General features: G+C 47.6%; 1 protein-coding gene across 3 annotated transcripts in view; it reads left to right on the plus strand.

Annotated features, from left to right (window-relative positions):
- The window catches only part of LOC142495828 (uncharacterized), a 439489-nt gene that overhangs the window by 114145 nt on the left and 304994 nt on the right, over positions 1 to 20350 (plus strand). For all 3 annotated transcript variants that reach the window (XM_075601852.1, XM_075601853.1, XM_075601851.1), the window contains exon 6: positions 15340 to 15407. In XM_075601852.1, the coding sequence (XP_075457967.1) occupies positions 15340 to 15407 (68 nt within the window). The remainder of the gene's footprint in view (positions 1 to 15339; positions 15408 to 20350) is intronic.

The following is a 20350-nucleotide window of genomic DNA, read 5'->3' on the forward strand; positions in this document are numbered from 1 at the left end:
GAATATTCTTGATACTTGCCGAGGTCAGAGGTTGGAGCCGGGAGAGTAGTCGGTAGCCGGGTGCCGTGGTCAAGAGGTTGGAGCCGTAGGATAGTCGTTGTTTGTGTGCCGTGGTCAGGGATGGAGAGGTACGGAAGTTCAGAGGCAAGCCGGGGTCGATATCCAGAGAAGGGTCCAAAGTCTAGCCAGGTTGGTACACAGGAGATCAAACACAGAGACCGGCAAGGCAATACTGCAGGACATGGACGTGGGACCAGCAAGGCTACAAAGAACTATGCTCAGCTAAAGAAGGAGTGAGAGAGCTGAGCATATATGAGAATAGGCGGCCAATGAGACAGTGGAGCGGAGGCGCGGCTATTGCGGAGACAGGGATAGGCTGTGAGGTGAGGAGACAGGTGGGAGAGATCAGGAGTGTTGACACGCAGCTGGGGAGTGGTGCATGCGCGTCACGTGTGCGTGCCACGCGGGGCATGCGCGTCGCATTCGGGGGGCGGAGCCAATCTCCGTGGAAGCATTGAAAGCCCTCCGTGGGCGTGCGCGCTCTGTAAGTTGCGCTGGAGTATGCAAATCATCAGGTAAGGTGGGAGATGTGCTCCCCGATTCCTTACAGTACCCCCCCTTGAGGAGCGGCCTCAAGACGACTCCAATATGGTTTGAGGTTTTTTTTAGCATGAAACCGCCTTAGAAGACTGGGAGCGTGTACTTGATGGTATGGTATCCAGGACCACTCTTCTGGTCCAAACACCTTCCAATGGACTAAGTATTGAATAGCCCCTCTATATCGTCTTGAGTCGATGATGGATTGTATCTCGTACTCCTCTTGTCATTGTACGATTACAGGCGGTGGTATGGATGAAGAATCTGGAAATTGAGAATTTTGAAAAACTGGCTTCAAGAGAGACACATGAAAAACTGAAGGTATCCTCATGGAAGGAGGGAGTTTAAGATGGTACGCTAGAAACCTGATTGACTCGCTCCAGGATAGGAAATGGACCCAGGAATCTTGGGGCCAATTTGAGAGTCGTTGTCTTATGCCTGATATTTTTTGAAGAAAGCCACACTCTTTCTCCTGGTTTGAAGTTGGGTGCCTTGCGGCTATGACGATCAGCCTGTGATTTCTGTCTGCGAGTTGCCTCCTCGAGAGTCTTTTGAATCCTCCTCCATGACTCCTGTAAGGAATTAATTCTGTTGCCCGCTGCTGTAACCCCTGAAGAAGAAGAAGTGATGGGGAGCCGTGCCGGGTGGAAACCATAATTGATAAAGAACGGGGATTCCCGTGTAGATTAATTCCTAAGGGAATTGTGGGCAAATTCTGCCCATGGAATAAGATCCAACCAGTCGTCTTGGGCGTCAGAAATGAAGCATTGTAAGTACTGCTCCAAGGTCTGGTTAGTCCTTTCAGTCTGTCCATTGGTCTGGGGATGATACCCTGAGGAAAAATGAAGAGAAATATCCATTCTTTGGACAAATGCACGCCAGAATTTCGAGATAAATTGAGATCCACGATCGGACACTGTGGACAATTGTACCCCATGAATGCAAAAGATCTCCTTAATGAAGATATCCGCCAAGGTAGCAGAGTTGGGTAGGCCTTTCAGAGGAATAAAGTGTGATTGCTTTGAGAATCTGTCGACAATAACCAGAATGGTGTTCATTCCTCTGGAAATAGTAAGGTCAACAATGAAGTCCATAGACAGATGGCTCCAGGGACGATCCAGTATGGGCAGTGGCCGTAGAAGGCCAGGTGGTTTGCTGCGTGCAGTTTTATTTCAAGCCCAAGTGGAGCAGGATTTGATAAATTCTTCAATGTCTTTTAACATGTTGGGCCACCAAAATGTTCATCTGATGAGATCCGTAGTTGTTCTGGTGCCAGGATGACCGGCATACTTAGACGAATGATCCCATTGTAGAATTTTATTACGAAATTGTGGTGCAGCATATAAACAACCCCCCGGCACCTCTAGACCTTCAGGAATGAGAGTTTGAGTACCCAAAATGCCTTCCAGGACGTCAAAAGAATTAGCGGAAATAACATATTTGAAAGGAAGGATAGTCTCTGATATGTCTTTAGACTTGTCTTCTAACACGAATTTGCGGGACAAAGCGATAGCTTTCAGGTTTTTTGACCCAGGAATATAAGATATAAGATAATTGAATCTAGAGAAAAAAAGTGACCAACGGGCCTGACGGGCACCAAGGGGTCGAGCGCTTTCTATGTAGAGCAAATTTTTATGATCTGTGAGAATTGTGATGGGGTTTTCGGTACCTTCCAAAAGGTGTCTCCATTCTTGTAGTGCAAGCTTGATAGCTATAAGCTCCCGGTTGCCAACATCATAGTTCTGCTCTGCTGAAGAAAATTTCTTAGAAAAAAAACCACAAGGGTGTAGCTTGGCTTGAGGTGATTGCCTCTGAGACAAAATAGCCCCAGCCCCAACGTCAGAAGCATCTACCTCCAGAGTGAAGGGTAGTTTGGGGTCTGGGTGGCGTAAGATAGGTGCGGACACAAAAGCTTTTTTGAGTGAATCAAAGGCTTGGAGTGCCGCAGGTGGCCAGGAAGAGGCATCTGCTCCTTTTTTAGTTAAAGCAGTGATCGGAGTTACTGTAGAAGAAAAGTTTCGAATACATTTACGATAATAATTAGTGAACCCTAAAAAAAACGTTGAATTGCTTTCAAAGATGTGGGCTGTGGCCATTCCAACACTGCCTTGAGTTTATCAGGTTCCATGGAGAATCCAGAGTCTAAAATAATATAGCCAAGGAATGACATAGAAGTTTGGTGAAACTGGCATTTCTCCAGTTTAGCATAGAGGTGGTTCTCCCGTAGACGAGACAGGATTAGTGTGGTATGATGAATATGTTCAGAAAGAGATTTAGAAAAGATAAGGATGTCATCAAGATAGACTATGACAAAAAGATTAAGAAGGTCTCGAAAAATCTCCTTCACAAATTCTTGAAACACCGCCGGAGCGTTACACAGGCCAAAAAGGCATGACTAAATATTCGTAATGACCATCGCATATGTTGGAGGCCGTCTTCCATTCGTCGCCCTGACGTATACGTATCAGATTTTATGCCCCCCGGAGACCTAATTTAGAAAAAATAGTGGAACCTTGCTAGCGATCAAAAAGCTCAGAGATGAGTGGTAGAGGATAACGGTTCTTCAAAGTGATCTTATTGAGCCCTCTGTAATCTATGCAGAGGCGGAGAGAACCGTCCTTTTTGACAAAGAAAAAACCTTCGCCCAGCGGGGGATGAAGAGTTTCGAATTAATCCCTTCTTCAGATTTTCATGAATATATTCTGAAATCGCTTTGGTCTTAGGAAGAGAAAGAGTGTAAGATCTGGTTCTGGGGAGAACAGCAGCAGGCAAGAGATAAATCGGGCAATCAAAAGGGCAATGAGGGGGAAGGACTTCTGAGCGTACCTTGTCAAAGACATCTTGGAATTCAGCATAAACTTCAGGTAGGACAGACTTGTCCGGCTTGGGAATTTGTAGACCACAGATCTGCTGCACAGGACTGATACAAGGTTTAGCACATAGGGGACTTCATTATATGGGTCTTTGGTCAGTCCAATCCAAGTGTGGATTGTGTCGTTGGAGCCAGGAAAGGCCCAAGATTACCTCCACGGATGGTGAATGAATAACGTAAAGAGAAATCTCATCCTTGTGACCGTCCTTTGTTATGAGAGAGAGCACGCAGGTTTCCCGTGAAATGAAGGCCGCTGGGGAGGGCGTCCGTCAATGGCTTCCAACCCAACAGGCACAGGTTGTTGAATGAGAGGAATAGCGTTCCTTAGAGTGAAATCTTGGTCAATAAAGTTCCCTCCAGACTCGGAGTCAATGAAGGCGGATGCTGCTGCTTGAAAGTCAGGACCTTTGAGAAGTATCGGAAGCATGATCCGAGTCGGTAAGATTTCCTGGATAGAAGGGGAAGGAGAGATAGTGCCCAATGTGATCCCCTTACACCTCATTGGGTGTTTGCATTTCCCGGCTTGATTGGGCAGCAAAGCACCTGGTGTCCGGGATGACCACAGTAAAGACAGAGCCCGCTATCCCTCCGGCGCTGTCTCTCAGAGAAGGAGACTCGGTGACTTCCCAGCTGCATGAGTTCAGGATCATCTGGAGCCGGGGGATCTGTAGGGGTAAGATTGAAAGTAGGGGCTCTGGCTGGGGGAAGCCGAGAGAGTTCGGCCTTCCTTTCCTGGAGACGCTGGTCGACCCGAATACACACCGCAATAAGATCTTCTAACTCGGTAGGTCGTTCCTGCGCGGCCAGCTCGTCCTTGAGGGACTCAGATAAACCCTGCAGGAAGGCTGCCTACAAGGCCTCATTATTCTAGCCGGTCTCTACTGCGATGGTCCGGAACTCGAGAGCGTACCTTGCGACTGGCCGATCCCCTGAGAGAGATGAAACAAAGAAGATTCTGCGGTGACCTTACGGCCTGGGGTATCAAAGACCTGTTTAAATTCCTTTGGGAAGTGTGCGAAATCCTGGGTAAGATCTGGTCTTTGTTCCCAGATGGGAGATGCCCACGCCAGTGCGTCACCAGTCAGAAGAGCGATAATATATGCCACCTTGGACCTTGCAGAGGAGAAACGAGGAGTTAGTTCAAATTGAATTGCGCACTGATTGAGAAAACCTCTACACCCATGGGGATCGCCAGCATAGCGGTTGGGAGTAGGAAGGTGTGGCTCAGCAGAAAGGGTCTGCTCCTGAGTAGGTGAAAAAACTGTTGCAGGTCTGAGGATTCTAGACTGTGATTGTTGCAGGGAAAAAGTTTAAAAACTTTGAGTCAAGGATGCGACTTGAGTCTCCAACTGGTGAAAACGATCACCAATGGCAGTCAGGGCTTGGCCCACCTCAGTGGGGTCCACATTCGTTGGGCTGAGCATACTGTAATGCTTGTACTCACCACCAACAAGCCGGGACCACGGTACTGAGGTGGGAGAGTATAGAACACGCCACACACAGCAGCGGAGGCACGCCTGGAGAGTGGATAGTCAAGTTGTGTCAGGTCAGGGTTGGAGAGAGTAGAATATTCTTGATACTTGCCACGGTCAGAGGTTGGAGCCAGGAGAGTAGTCGGTAGCCGGGTTCCGTGGTCAAGGGGTTGGAGCCAGTAGGATAGTCGTTGTTCATGTGCCGTGGTCAGGGTTGGAGAGATATGGAAGGTCAGAGGCAAGCCGGGGTCGATATCCAGAAAAGGGTCTAAAGTTTAGCCAGGTTGGTACACAGGAGACTGGACGTGGGAACAGCAAGGCTACAAAGAACTATGCTCAGCCAAAGAAGGAGTGAGAGAGCTGAGCATATATGAGAATAGGCGACCAATGAGACAGGGAGGTGGAGCAGAGGAGCGGCTACTGCAGAGACAGGGATAGGCTGTGAGGTGCAGGAGACAGGTGAGAGAGATCAGGAGTGTTGACACACAGCTGTGAAGTGGTGCACACGTGCCACGTGTGCGTGCTGCGCGGAGCGGCCGCGCGTTGCAATCGGGGGGCGGAACCAATCTCCGTGGAAGCATTGAAAGCCCTCCGTGGGCGCGTGCGCTCTGTAAGCTGTGCACCCCCCCTGGCCCCAGAGATGTGTTGTTGGAACAAAGGTAAGTAAACCAGTTACAGAGGCCTCACGCTATCCCCAACACCCTCTAACACCCGCGTCCCCCCAGACAATCTAGCGCCTCCCATGGGGGGGCGCCCCCGACTTTGTGCACCGCTGGTCTAGGAGACCAAAGCTCCCAGATAAAGAAAACTTGATTGGCTGGCGGCCGTTAACATGTGGGGAAATCCTCACATGAGATATTAATAGACCCTTGTGGCTAGGTATGAATAGTCTCAAGGAATTCTTCTCCGTTCTGGATGAATCAACTTTGCTTGATTTGGCTTCCACTTGTCTCAAGCAACTGTGGACCAGTCTGCTGGTGGGGGTCTAGCTCACTCTGGGTTTTTTGACAGTGCCTGTCCATTTGGTCCCGGGCTCTGTAGACCCAGGTGTAGCAGTAAAGCTCTACCTTCCTCACTGGTTGCTGCAGACTTAGTTTGCGTGTAACAATCACCGTACATGGGAAACCCCATCTATATCTTATTTGGTGTTTATGCAAGATAGAGGTGGTTTCAGCGAGGTTTCGTCTTTTCTGGAGAGAAGCTGGTGCTAGGTCGGCGAAGATTTGTAGTATATCATCCTGTATAGTCACTGGTGCAGAGTCTCTTGCAGCTTTTAAGATGGCTTCTTTAGTCTTATAAAAATGAGTCTGACCAGCACGTCTCTTGACTTGGATGGGTCGATGTATCTTGACTTTAACGCCCTGTGTGCCCTATCCATAGCTATGTGCTCAGGGTCTGACTCTAGAAGAAGCCTCTGGAATAGTCTATTTAAATATAGTTCTTCTTTAACTTAGTCAATTTCCTCTGGTATAATTTTAATACGAAGGTTATTGCGCTGGAGCCAATTTTCACTGTCCTCAGCCTTTTCAAATAAAGTGTCCACTTGTCTACGTAATAACAATATTTCTTGCTCAGCTTCTGACTGAAACGGATGTACTCCATCTAAGCTGCGTTCCACAGTATCAGTCCTTTCCCCCAGGGCTGTCAGTTCTGTTTTAAATTTGTTCACCGACCTATCCAGCTCAGTGTGGAAGGTCTCGCTTAGCTCAGATTTTAGGTCCTGCATAAGGGAGAGCATATCTTGCCTTGTTAGTGGTGCCTGCAATTCTTCTTCCCCGTCTGGTCCAGGATCTGATCTGCCTCGTGGGGAGCCGCCATCTTGGGAAGCTGCTGCTACCAGCTTCAGCTTCTTAAAGAAACTGGAGGCGTTCTGGGTGGTCGCGTGCCGCGCTTTCGTTGCTATCTCTCTCATGGGAGGTTGAACGGCTGCCAGCTGTGTTTGGTTCTCCTTTCAAGGAGTTTTGCATGTGTTCCGGGGTGCACAATCGCCTACGGAGCTCCTCTTGTCTGCGGCCATCTTGTTCGCGCTTCGCCACGCCCCCCACATGGGATTTTGTAAGGAACCCAAATCTTGGTGTAATGCAAATGAATTCAGCCAATAACTTGCACACTCTAAGTCAGTAAACAGTCTTAGAGATGTAATGAAAAAGAGATTTTACTTAGCTTCGGTTATGTTCTCAGTTACAGCTTGAACAGCTAAACAGCATACAACAGGAAAACGCTCCAAACACCCGGGGAAGCCCCAGTCACTCTAGTCTGATCCCGAGAGAACCCCGGCTTCCTCTGATCTGCAGCCAATCCTTTGCGGCCCGGCCGGCATGAAGGAGTGATGGTGGGGAGGATAATCGGAGGTATGGTGGGGAGGATAATAGCAGCGCCCCTCTAGGCAATCCACGGCGCACCAGGGCGCCGCAGCGCAAAGATAGGGAACCACTGCTTTATACATTAGTAGGAGGTGGCAGTATGCCTGCTTTCCAGTATAACGAGGAGTTAACCCAGCTGATTAAGCAGTCCACAGGTGATCCTAATTAGTAAGCTCATCTGCCTTTAAAAAGAGGAATAGCCGTTAAGATAAGACCTTATAGGATCCCAGATGTCAGAAGAGGGGCTATTCATTCAGAAGTAAAGAAGATGCTAGACCTAGGGGTAATTGAGGAGTCCCATAGTCAATAGTCCAGCCCTATTGTCTTTGTACTTAAGCCTGATGGGTCAATACGGTTTTGTAATGACTTTAGAAAAGTCAATGAAGTCTCAAAGTTTGACGCCTATCCTATGCTCCGGGTAGACGAGTTAATTGAGAGGTTGGCGTGGGCCTGTTTTCTAACCACTTTAGATCTTACAAAGGGGTATTGGCAAATCCCGTTAACAGAGTCAGCAAAAGCCTTCTCCACACCTGATGGTCTCTTCTAGTATACCAATACCTTTTTACCCTTTGGCCTTCATGGGGCACCTGCAAACTTCCATAGGTTGATGAATAAATTGTTACAGTCGCACTCTAACTATGCCTCAGCGTTCTTAGGTGATGTGGTAATTCATAGTCCAGATTGGGACTCACATCTACAAAAGGTTGAGGCAGTGTTGAGAACCTTTCGGGAGGCGGGTCTTACAGCCAACCCAGCTAAATGTTCAGTCGGCTTGGCAGAAGCAAAATATGTTGGCTATGTTGTGGGAAGGGGGACTGTAAAACCCCAGCTCAATAAAGTATAAGCCATTGAGAATTGGCCCCGTCCCCTTAAAAAAACAAACAAAAAAAACAGGTTAGGACATTTCTAGGCATTGTAGGTTACTACAGGCAATTTATACCCGATTTTGCAACACGGGCTGCACAGCTTTCAGATTTAGTAAAAACAAGAGCACCCAATGTAGTAAAATGGAGCAGTGGTGCGGAGACCGCATTTATAGACCTACGTACAGCGCTCTGTAGTCACCCAGTCTTGGTAGCCCCAGATGTTACAAAAGATTTTTTTTCTGCAAACGGATGCCTCCGAAGTAGGTCTCGGAGCAGTCCTGTCCCAGTTTGTCGGAGATGAAGAACACCCGGTCTTGTATTTAAGTCGCAAGTTGTGTCACCGCGAACAAAGCTATGCCACGGTAGAGAAAGAATGTTTGGCCGTAAAGTGGGCAACAGACACTTTAAAATATTACCTATTGGGCAGGTCGTTTACGCTCATTACAGACCATGCACCCTTACAGTAGATGCATAGAAACAAAGAAAAGAACTCTAGAGTTACCTGCTGGTTTCTATCATTACAACCTTTCAACTTCACAGTGCAGCATCAGCCAGGCATACTGCACGGTAATGCGGATGCACTTTCTAGGGTGCACAGTCTCAGTGCTCCACTCGTATGCTCCTACTCCTAGTGTATACATTAGTAGGAGGTGGCAGTATGCCTGCTTTCCAGTATACGAGGAGTTAACCCAGCTGATTAAGCAGTCCACAGGTGATCCTAATTAGTAAGCTCACCTGCCTTTATAAAGAGGAAGAGGAAATGCATCTGGGGCAGCAGTCTCAAGCTCTGAGAGAGTCCTCTGAGAGAGGACAGAGGAGAGCTGACAGACAGACACAGGCGCCACAGATTTATGCTGTCCCAATGGAATAAAGCTCCCAGGTAAGGAGCCAAGTGCTATTACCACATATTGTTGATCTGGTCTAGCTTAGCCAACCAGCCGGGTAGATAGGCTTAACCGAGTTTAGTTAGATTCCCTAACGGGGATAGGCTTTTGTTTATGTTTTGTATTTCTTAAAGGGATAGCACACCCATTGTTTTTGTTATATTTTTGGACAAATAAATCCACCAGCATATTATTTCACCAGAAGAATTGTGTTGTCTCCTCAATAACCACGGTCATCCTGCCACAGCATATTTCCCAGATATCTCAGGTGTGTTCCTTTTTGTGCACAGGTATCTCTCCACATGTTGTATAAAGGTGTGTTTGGGGAGGTGGGTAAGTCACCTGGGACTCTAGTAAAATAGGTTGCTCTCCTCTCTCTTTCTCCCCCTCCCTCTTTCTCCCCCTCCTTCCTCTCCAGCAAAACCCATATTTTAGCTTGTGAATAACCACCATTTCCTCAGTGGATTCAAACTTTGGTGAAAAGATTGCCTACTTGCAGTCTAAGGCCAGGTCCCCAGTGGCCGCTGCGGCCCGTGCTACAGCGTGCGCGCCACACACCACAGCACAGCCCTCTATGAGGCAGGCCACAGCCATCTACTGTGTGGGCGCGCAAAGCGCTGTGATGCGTACGCTGGCAGGGAACTCAAGAATTTTGTCTTCCAGTGGTGCAACGCGGTCACATGCTCGTCGCGCACCAATGGAAGGGCAGATATGCCCCGTCATGGCTGGGCCCCTCCCATTATGGCCCGCCTCCCCACGCTTCCCTAGAGCTCCACTACAGACTGCCAATTGCTGCGTCAGTGAGCTTTGAAGATACCCGTTTGGACTTAATGAAGTGTGAATATAGGTTCATGCGTCTTTAAGTCAATAATGGACCTCGTTTGAGCTGGGCCTATATCAATTAAACTCATATTGGCTTCTAGAGAAAATTGCTGCTTTAAGAAACTTCTTTAGGAAACGTCTTACATTTAACACAAAGGGCCTCATGCTATAAGCAGCGATAAGCCCTATCGCCAGCTTATCACCAACAAAAGCCTACAGTGATTAAGTAAGCCCCGATAAGCTGGCGATAAGAGCAAAAATCGACGTTTTTTTTGCAGAGAAATAAAAATTGTCAAATGCGCGGCGATAAGCCGCTTATCGCCAGCTTCTCAAACGCTCAATTCTAGTAGCCCCGATCAGCCGATCTAGAATGGAGATTTCCTCTCCAAATCGTCCTGCCACAAAAATTGTCAAGAAGGTGGTGAGAAGCTGCCAAGAAGCTGCGAGACGGCACTTAGGGAAAAAAATGCATTTTTCCTGTATCAGATTGATGCCGGGAGACTCCGGAGCTGATATCCAATAATATCAGCACCGGAGACCCCCGGCATGAATCAGATGCAGGAAAAATGAATTTATAGACAACTTAATTACCTTAATTGCTTACCGCTAAGGCAATGAATGGGTTAACCACCAGTGCCATGCTTATTGTGGGTAGCGGGGGTGGGTGAAGGTGGTATTTGGCCCTTGTTGGGTGTTTAGGCCTTAGCGGTTAATACTGCTGAGGTAATGAAGGGGTTAACCCCTCCCGCTACCCACTCGGTAGGCCTAAACACCCATCCTTGGGCTAATACCCCCTTCACCCACCACCGCTAGCCACCTCCTAGGCCACAAAAAAACATTACAATATTTAACAAACAACAATAAACAACCCATCCACCCCCTGTGCCCCCACATAAAACCATTATTTATTTTTTTAGACACAGGATTAATACCACTGGCTGGTGGGGGTTCCTGGGTGGTTCCTGTGGGTGTCCTTGGGCCCCACAGGGAACCCTGGGTGGTTCCTACAGGTGTCTGGGGGCCCTCGGGTGGTCCCCACTAGGCTCTGTGGGCCTCCAGGTGGTCCCCACGGGTGTACATGGGCTGCAACGAGGTTCCTCGGGTGACTGTGAGTCTCCGGGGCGTCCCCACAGGTGTCTGTGGGCCCTCGGGTGGTTCCCACAGGTGTCTGTGGGCCCTAGGGTGGTCCCTGCGGGTGTCCGGGAGTCCTCAGGTGATCACCGTGGGCGTCCAGTGCTCATCAGGTGGTTCTCGCTGGCCTGCGGTACCATTCCTGTATTTAAAAAAACAAAAAAAACACAACATGGCTTACATTTTCAATAAATACACCTCCCCCCCACCAAACACATCCTGTACAGGCCTGCACAACTCGTAAAGCGAGAAGGGCCGAAATGCTCCAAGGAAAAAAAAATTGGGCCGCACGGGTAAAATCATCATCATCATCATCATCATCTCTCCCATCATCTCTCCTCCAGCACCTCTCATCATCATCCTCATATATCTCCCCAGCACCCCTCATCATCATACTCATATCTCCCCCAGAACCCCTCACTATCAACCTTTGCGATACTCCCCATCTATCTCTCATACCCCCATCTCTCCCCCTCACCCACACATAATACTCCCTCTCCACATCAAACACACAATACCCCCCTGCACACCACACACATCCCACCCCCCCTGCACCCCACATCATTCTCCCCCCCCCTGCACCTCACATATTTCTCCCCCCCTGCACCTCACATCACTCTCCTCCCCTGCACCTCACATCATTCGCCCCCTTGCACCTCCAATCACCCCCCCTGCACCTCAGATCACTCTCCCCCCCTGCACCTCACATCACTCTCCCCCCCTGCACCTCACATCATTCTCCCCCCTTAAACCTCCAATCACTCCCCCTGCACCTCCAATGACCCCCTCCGCACCTCCAATCACCCCCCCTGCACTTCCAATCACCCCCTGCACCTCACATCATTCTCCCCCTTGCACCTCCAATCACCCCCCTACATCTCCAATCACCCCCCCTGCATCTCCAATCACCCCCCTGCACCTTCAATCACCCCCCCTGCACCTCCAATTACCCCCTGCACCTCCAATTACCCCCTGCACCTCCAATTACCCCCTGCACCTCCAATTACCCCCCTGCACCTCCAATCACCTCCCCTGCACCTCCAATCACCCTCCCCTGCACCTAAAATCATCCCCCTGCACCTCCAATCACCCCCCCTGCACATCACCCCCTGCACCTCCAATCACCCTCCCCTGCACCTCCAATCACCCCCCCTGCACCTCCAATCACCCCCCCTGCACCTCCAATCACCCCCCCTGCACCTCCAATCACCCCCCCTGCACCTCCAATCACCCCCCCATGCACCTCCAATCACCCCCCCTGCACCTCCAGTCACCCCCCCTGCACATCACCCCCCCTGCACATCACCTCCCCTGCACATGACCCCCCCTGCACATGACCTCCCCTGCACATCACCCCCCCCCCTTTACATCACCCCCCCCACCTCACCTCAATGCACCTCACCTCACCCCCCTGCACCTCACATCACCCCCCTGCACATATCCACGTTGGGAGCAGGGGGGGGGAGCGGCCGCAGAAGAGCTCAGCTGCTGTTACTTCCCCCTCCGTCCCACGTTGGGAGCAGGGGGGGGGGGGGAGCGGCCGCAGAAGAGCTCAGCTGGCTGTTACTTCCCCCTCGGTCCCACGTTGGGAGCAGGGGGGGAGCGGCCGTAGAAGAGCTCAGCTGGCTGTTACTTCCCCCTCCGTCCCACGTTGCGAGCGGGGGGCCGGGGGGGGGGGGGGGGGGGGGAACAGGGAAGGAGGGGGGGAGCGGGCCCTGCGCATGCGCGCCGGGACCGTGGGGAATCGCCACCATTTTTTTAAACTTTTTTTTTATTATTATTTATTTAATTAATTAACTGGCGCCCGGCCGGACTCATCGCGGGCCGCACAGAGAGGCCAGACGGGCCACATGCGGCCCGAGGGCCGTATGTTGTGCAGGCCTGCTGTACAGTAATGTGCAAAATAACTATTATCCAGATATGGATAATAGATTATTTGCCCATTATTAAACACAACATTAGCCAGGCAGCATTAATAATGTAAATAAAAACCATTATACTTACCCCTGCCAACATGAAGGGCGTCCTCATCAGCATACTGCAGGGCCATGTCCTCTGTTGCCAGAAAGAATACATAAAAAATAAAATTTAATGGCCCCTAGCTCCTTAATCACTTTAGTAGTTAATAACCGCTATAGTAATTAAGGGGTAACCCCCCCCACACCCACCCTGGAGGCCTACCCACCCACCCCGGACCCACTATACCTACCCTATACCCATTAAGTGTCATAGTAGAACATCATACCCACATAATATGGGGTACTATAGGAGTCAATGGTCACCCTAATACAAAAGCATGAATTTCCAAAATACACAATAATAAAACAGATACAACAAGACCTAAAACACCCAGAAACAAAAATTAAAAGCACTAGCCAACAAATCAATGAACTAAATAAAACCACTAGCCAATCAATTAAAGAAATAAAACCACTATGCAATCAATTACATAAATTATACCAATAGCCAAAAAATACATGTAATACCTAAAAGCAGTAACCAACACAACAATTAATCAATACAACCACTAGGCAACACCAATTAAAACCAGTAGCTACCAAAATACATCATTAAATAAGGTACAGTACAGTAGATGTGGGAAATGAATCCCAAATAGGTGCTACTAATGTCTGGGTGATGTTTGCAATATAGCATTAAAGTCCAGGAGAGAGTTAAACTTCAGATAGATGCATGTGCAGTAATGGGCTTGAATGCTCACCTTGTAGCCATAGTATAGGATATCAATATAATGGTACAGAAGCCCCACAGTGAGTGTGTGAAATGGGCACTCAGTGAAGAGAGCACACCCCACACCCACTAATGGGGCAACACACCTCAATCCCTAGGCATGAGCAAATATAGCCATACACAATATACACTGATATAGTCAATAAACTCACGAATCATCAGGTCCTTTCTACATCATTAAATAAAATTGCTAATCAATCTGTAAAAATAAAAAAACAAGCCATCACAATTCAAATCAATTTAATCTAAACAATAAAAAGTAATAGAAAATATAACTGTCAATAGAAGAAATGCATTTGCCAAAAAATGCATTGGCTCCTACTGTATTTATCTGTACCCTAAACAGGCACAGATTAATACATTAGCAGGCAATGGGCAATGGGCAATAAAAAAAGAAAAATCAAAAAACCTGGAAAAATAAAAGTACATACATTCAATATTTATCTAACCTTTAGAAGTGTTGGTCCTCCGAATCTCGGTGAATCAAGAAGCTCTCGTACGTTGGCCATAGCTCGGCCTCCTCACCAAAGACAAAAATTTTTTTTTGGGAGAGGCGGTCGCGGATTGCGCTTTGCACGCACACACCGAGTGGGGCCTGTCCCATAGAGTGCTGTACATTGTGTGCGTTGCGCATGCCGTCGTGCGCGCAGCCGCGGCTACCGGGGACTCTGCCTACCACTCCCTAACTCCTCCTAACACTGCCTAGCTCTGCCTAAGGCTGCGTCCCTGCTAGCGCTGAGCGGGCGGCGCTTGCAGCGGTTACTTGAATACATATCTATATAAGTCCCCGCTCACGCTGTGCGCGCGCTCGTGCACACACGCGCTTAGGTAAACAAAAAAATCTAAATTTCCCATGCGCTCAGCTACCCGCAATGCCCCCCCCCCCCCTTGCGTGCGCATAAATGTAGGACACCCGGCGCTCATACTTGGAGCGCTCTCCAAGTATGAGCGCGCTCAGCACCAGCGGGGACTCAGCCAAACACTTCCTAGCTCTGCCTAAGGCTAGGTTCCCAGTACATGCTGCAGCGCGCGCTATCGCGTGCACTGCAGGAATACAAACCTCCCCTCAATGGGACCGGGCCCACTAGCTGCCTTGGAGCGTAATTTGCCACTGCGTTGCGGGAATGGATTTTCTGAAAACAAGAAAATTGTCTTCAGGACTGGCTAAGCGTTGCGCCCAACACTCCCTAGCTGTGCCTAACAGTCCCTAACTCCTCCTAACACTCCTTAACTCCTCCTAACATTCCCTAGCTCTGCCTAACACGCCCTAACTTCGCCTAACATGCCCTAACTCTGCCTAACACGCCCTAACTCCACCTAACTTCACCCTAACTCCGCCTAACAGTCCCTACATCACAATCTGATGCACCTGGGGGAAAATGAAACTATAATACCGTAATATATTGATGCTAAGAAATGAAAAGCCTGTCTGCGTCAGTTTAACCTCCCAATTGCATTTACATGTTTTTCCCATTGTTTTGTAAATAAAAATACTGTGGAATGTATCGGTCTTCAGGATAATTAATAATTATTCTACCATAGTCATCTGTTAAAGAAAGTTAAAGTCCTATCTTTTATTTACAGAACATCATACCAGCAGCAAATAGTTACGTTAACAACCTCGATAACCTGCTCCGGGAGAAGTGCCAGGGGTAAGAATGTTCACCAGCTCATTACACTTAGCTTCTAGGGCTCATTGAAATGCCTGGAGCATCACACCACGGACATTTAACCACCTGATAATGAGGGCCATATTTAGTAAGCAATGCCTTATGATTTTCCTTGTATTGTAATTTTGTAAAACGCTGCATGTAATGTTGGCGGTATATAAATACAATTATACATACATACATACATGTGGGCAAAGGCACAAATATATATATAAACACACAAGTGTAAAAATATACTCTTGTCATGCAATGTTATTGCCCTTTCTTCCTACTGCCCTGAGTATATGGCGGCGCATACAAATAAATGACAATAAAGCAGCTCTGACACACCCCTACAACTATAATCCCCCTATAATCCCCCCATCTCCTACAGCTCTGACCCCCCCCTGCCTCCCCCGGTCCCCCCCTTAACAACTATAATCCCCTTTACAACCAACGTCCCTCACAAACTTTACAACTCTGATCCTCTTCTTCCCCACGTGGCTTGCGGGGACATTTGACATCACTGGTGATCGGGGGAAGGAAGTGTATTCTATTCAAATGAATCCATTGTGTGCTCCTCTTTCCCCCTATGTGCTTATGGGGACTATTAGTGGATTTTAGTGGGCAAAGGTCTTTGGAGTGGCAACCGGGCTGGTTCCCGTTTGGTATCCTGAGCTCCTCTGGATCGGATATAGAAAAGGGCATGCAAGGGGTTAATTTGTATAGGAGCGTCCACCCCCCTCCCCCCCCTACCAACAGTGATGTCCAATCATCTTTCCTTCCCCCCAAGCCACAGTGGAGAGTTGTGGGGGGGAGGTGGTACTCTTAGATTCTCTTATCTTTCTTCTTATATATAAATAACTCAGATTGCTTTTAATGATCTGAGTTATTTAAGCTCATATATACTTCCTGGAATTGCAAATAGGCTAGTGCAGTCGACAGGGGCTGATTTAAAGCACCTGAAAAAGAGAGAATAGGGGGGTACAAAACAGATAGGTGCAGGGTTAGATATAGCACTAACACATAAATAGTGATCAATATTCCCAACGAAATGGATACATATAGTATAATATTGTATATAGTATAATGTACTCACACGGCCATGTGCGGTACTTAATCCAGGAAATGGTATCTTTGTCTGTACTGATGAGAAGCGTAAAGAAATGCTCTAGTAATATGATTAAATCCAGATCACAGACATCATGGGGGAATCCATATTCATATAAGCAATTACAGTTGTGTGAAAAAGAAAGTACACCCTTTCTGAATTATATGGTTTTACATATCAGGACATAATAACAATCATCTGTTCCTTAGCAGGTCTTAAAATTAGGTAAATACAACCTCAGATGAACAACAACACATTACATATTACACCGTGTCATGATTTACAAGATAATAAAAAATGCACAAATGCGCACCAGGGATTAGTGGAAGGTAATTTATTAAAAATACACAAAAACTGAGGGGATCCAACCCCACCTCAGAACAGCTGTGCAGCTGGACGGCTAAGTACTACCAAGGAGAACACCTAATGGTGACTAAACCCTAAGCTGCACAGTATACAAATACAGTAAAATTTATATAAAAAACATGAAAGAAAAAAACAAACATGAAAACAACCTATCAACAGATTTGTATAGAAACCGCCATAGGGTTGGGCACTGGCAAGGGGAAACGGACACTCACACTGAGACAGTCAGCAGACACGCGGTGTCATGTTTTTTATATAAATTTGACTGTATTTGTATACTGTGCAGCTTAGGGTTTAGTCACCATTAGGTGTTCTCCTTGGTAGTACTTAGCCGTCCAGCTGCACAGCTGTTCTGAGGTGGGGTTGGATCCCCTCAGTTTTTGTGTATTTTTAATAAATTACCTTCCACTAATCCCTGGTGCGCATTTGTGCATTTTTTATTATCTTGTTTTTCAGGGTGCCTTCCCCCCTTTCTAAGGGGGGTTCACCTAGATTTGAGAGTTTCTGGGGAGACGCTTTATGTACATGCTGCAAAGGGATCATCCACACCATCACACAGCACGAGCGCTGAATATCCTGTTTTTTCTACCTCCGTGTCATGATTTATTTAACAAAAATAAAGCCAAAATAGAGAAGCTATGTGTGAAAAACCAAGTACACCTTATAATTCAATAGCTTGTAGAACCACCTTTAGCAGCAATAACTTGAAGTAATCGTTTTTTGGATGACTTTATCAGTCTCTCACATCGTTGTGGAGGAATTTTGGCCCACTCTTCTTTACAGCATTGCTTCAGTTCATTGAGGTTTGTGGGCATTTGTTTATGCACAGCTCTCTTAAGGTCCAGCCACTGCATTTCTATTGGGTTGAGGTCTCGACTTTGACTGGGCCATTGCAACACCATGATTCTTTTTCTTTTTCAGCCATTCTGTTGTAGATTTGCTGGTGTGCTTGGGATCATTGTCCTGTTGCATGACCCAATTTTGGCCAAGCTTTAGCTGTCGGACAGATGGCCTCACATTTGACTCTAGAATACTTTGGTATACAGAGGAGTTCATGGTCGACTCAATGACTGCAAGGTTCCCAGGTCCTGTGGCTGCAAAACAAGCCCAAATCATCACCCCTCCACCACCGTGCTTGACAGTTGGTATGAAGTGTTTGTGCTGATATGCTGTGTTTGGTTTTCGCCAAACGTGGCGCTGTGCATTATGGCCAAACATCTCCACTTTGGTCTCGTCTGTCCAAAGGACATTGCTCCAGAAGTATTGTGGTTTGTTCAGATGCAACTTTGCAAACCTAAGCCGTTCTGCCATGTTGTTTTTAGAGAGAAGAGGCTTTCTCCTGGCAATCCTTCCAAACAAACCATACTTGTTCAGTTTTTTTCTAATTGTACTGTCATGAACTTTAATATGCTAACTGAGGCCTGTAGAGTCTGAGATGTAACTCATGGTTTTTTTTGCAATTTCTCTGAGCATTGCACGGTCTGCCCTTGGAGTGAATTTGCTATGACGTCCACTCCTGGGAAGATTGGCAACTATCTTGAATGTTTTCCACTTTTGAATAATCTTTCTCACTGTAGAATGATGGACTTTAAATTGTTTGGAAATGGCCTTATAACCCTTCCCAGATTGATGGGCAGCAACAATTGCTTCTCTAAGATCATTGCTGTTATCTTTCCTCCTTGGCATTAACACACACGTGAATGCTCTAGACCAGCAAACTGCTAAAACTTTGGCTTTTATAGAGGTGGTCACACTTGCTGATGATCAATTAATCAAGGGCATTTGATTAGCAGCACCTGTCTACTACTTAGCATCTTAATTCCTATGGAAGCAGTAAGGGTATACTTAGTTTATCACACATAGCTTCTCCATTTTGGCTTTATTTTTGTTAAATAAATCATGACACGGTGTAATATGTCATGTGTTGTTGTTCATCTGAGGTTGTATTGATCTAATTGTTATATCTGCTAAGGAACAGATGATTGTTATTATGGGCTCCATGCAGTAAGCGCCGAAAAGGCTTTTTTCGCCATTTTCTCGCCAAATTAGCCTTTCCGATTCAGTAAGCGCCGAAAAGTGGCCAAAATCGGCAATTTTTGTTCCCAGAGAAAACTTTTCGGCATGCGGGTGCCAATAAGCCACTTTTCGGCACTTTTTGAAATCGGCTGAATTCTAGTAGCCCCGATCAGCTTTTCACTGGTGATCGTCACTCTAGAATTGAGATTTTTACGCCTATCCAGCCCGCCAACTAAAGTTGGCAAGTTGGTGGTGGAGAAGCATCGGCAAGGTCGACACTTAGAAAAAAATCAGGCCTTTTTCCTGCCTGGGATTGATGCCTGCATCCGAGGCAGGAAACATGCATTTAAAGCCCACTTCATTACCTTAGCGCAGGGGTGGGGAACCTTTTTTCTGCCAAGGGCCATTTTGATATTTATAAAATCATTCGAGGGCCATACAAAATTATCAACTTAAAAATTAGCCTGCTATATTTGGTCAAACATTTAATGAACTCACCACTAATGTGATGGCTGGAACTGCTTCTCTTTGGGTGACTGACTCTTGGGTGGTGGGTGACTTTGACTGACTGCGGGTTGGTGTCTGTGCCCACACACACACACACACACACACACACACGTACACACACACGTACACACACACGTACACACACACGTACACACACACGTACACACACACGTACACACACACGTACACACACACGTACACACACACGTACACACACACGTACACACACACACACACACACACACACACACACACACACACACACACACGTACACACGTACACAGAAATCGGGCAGGGGGAGGGAAATCAGACTCTCAGACCCACTCTCTCTCTCAGACCCACTCTCTCTCAGACTCACAGACCCACTCTCTCAGACTCTCAGACCCACTCTCTCTCTCAGACCACTCTCTCTCTCAGACTCTCAGACACACTCTCTCTCTCTCTCAGACTCTCAGGCCCACTCTCTCTCTCAGACTCTCAGGCCCACTCTCTCTCTCTCAGACTCTCAGGCCCACTCTCTCTCTCAGACCCACTCTCTCTCTCAGACTCTCAGGCCCACTCTCTCTCAGACTCTCTCTCTCTCAGACCCACTCTCTCTCTCTCAGACTCTCAGACCCACTCTCTCTCTCTCAGACTCTCAGGCCCCCTCTCTCTCTCTCTCTCTCAGACTCTCAGGCCCACTCTCTCTTTCAGACTCTCTCTCTCTCTCTCTCTCTCAGACCCACTCTCTCTCTCTCAGACTCTCAGGCCCGCCCTCTCTCTCTCTGACTCTCAGGCCCACTCTCTCTCTCAGACTCTCAGGCCCACTCTCTCTCTCTCAGACTCTCTCTCTCTCTCAGACCCACTCTCTCTCAGACTCTCAGACCCACTCTCTCTCTCTCTCTCTCTCTCTCTCTCTCTCTCTCTCTCTCAGACTCTCAGACCCACTCTCTCTCAGACCCCTCA

Source organism: Ascaphus truei, chromosome 5 (assembly GCF_040206685.1).
Source record: "Ascaphus truei isolate aAscTru1 chromosome 5, aAscTru1.hap1, whole genome shotgun sequence".
Classification (NCBI taxonomy): domain Eukaryota; kingdom Metazoa; phylum Chordata; class Amphibia; order Anura; family Ascaphidae; genus Ascaphus; species Ascaphus truei.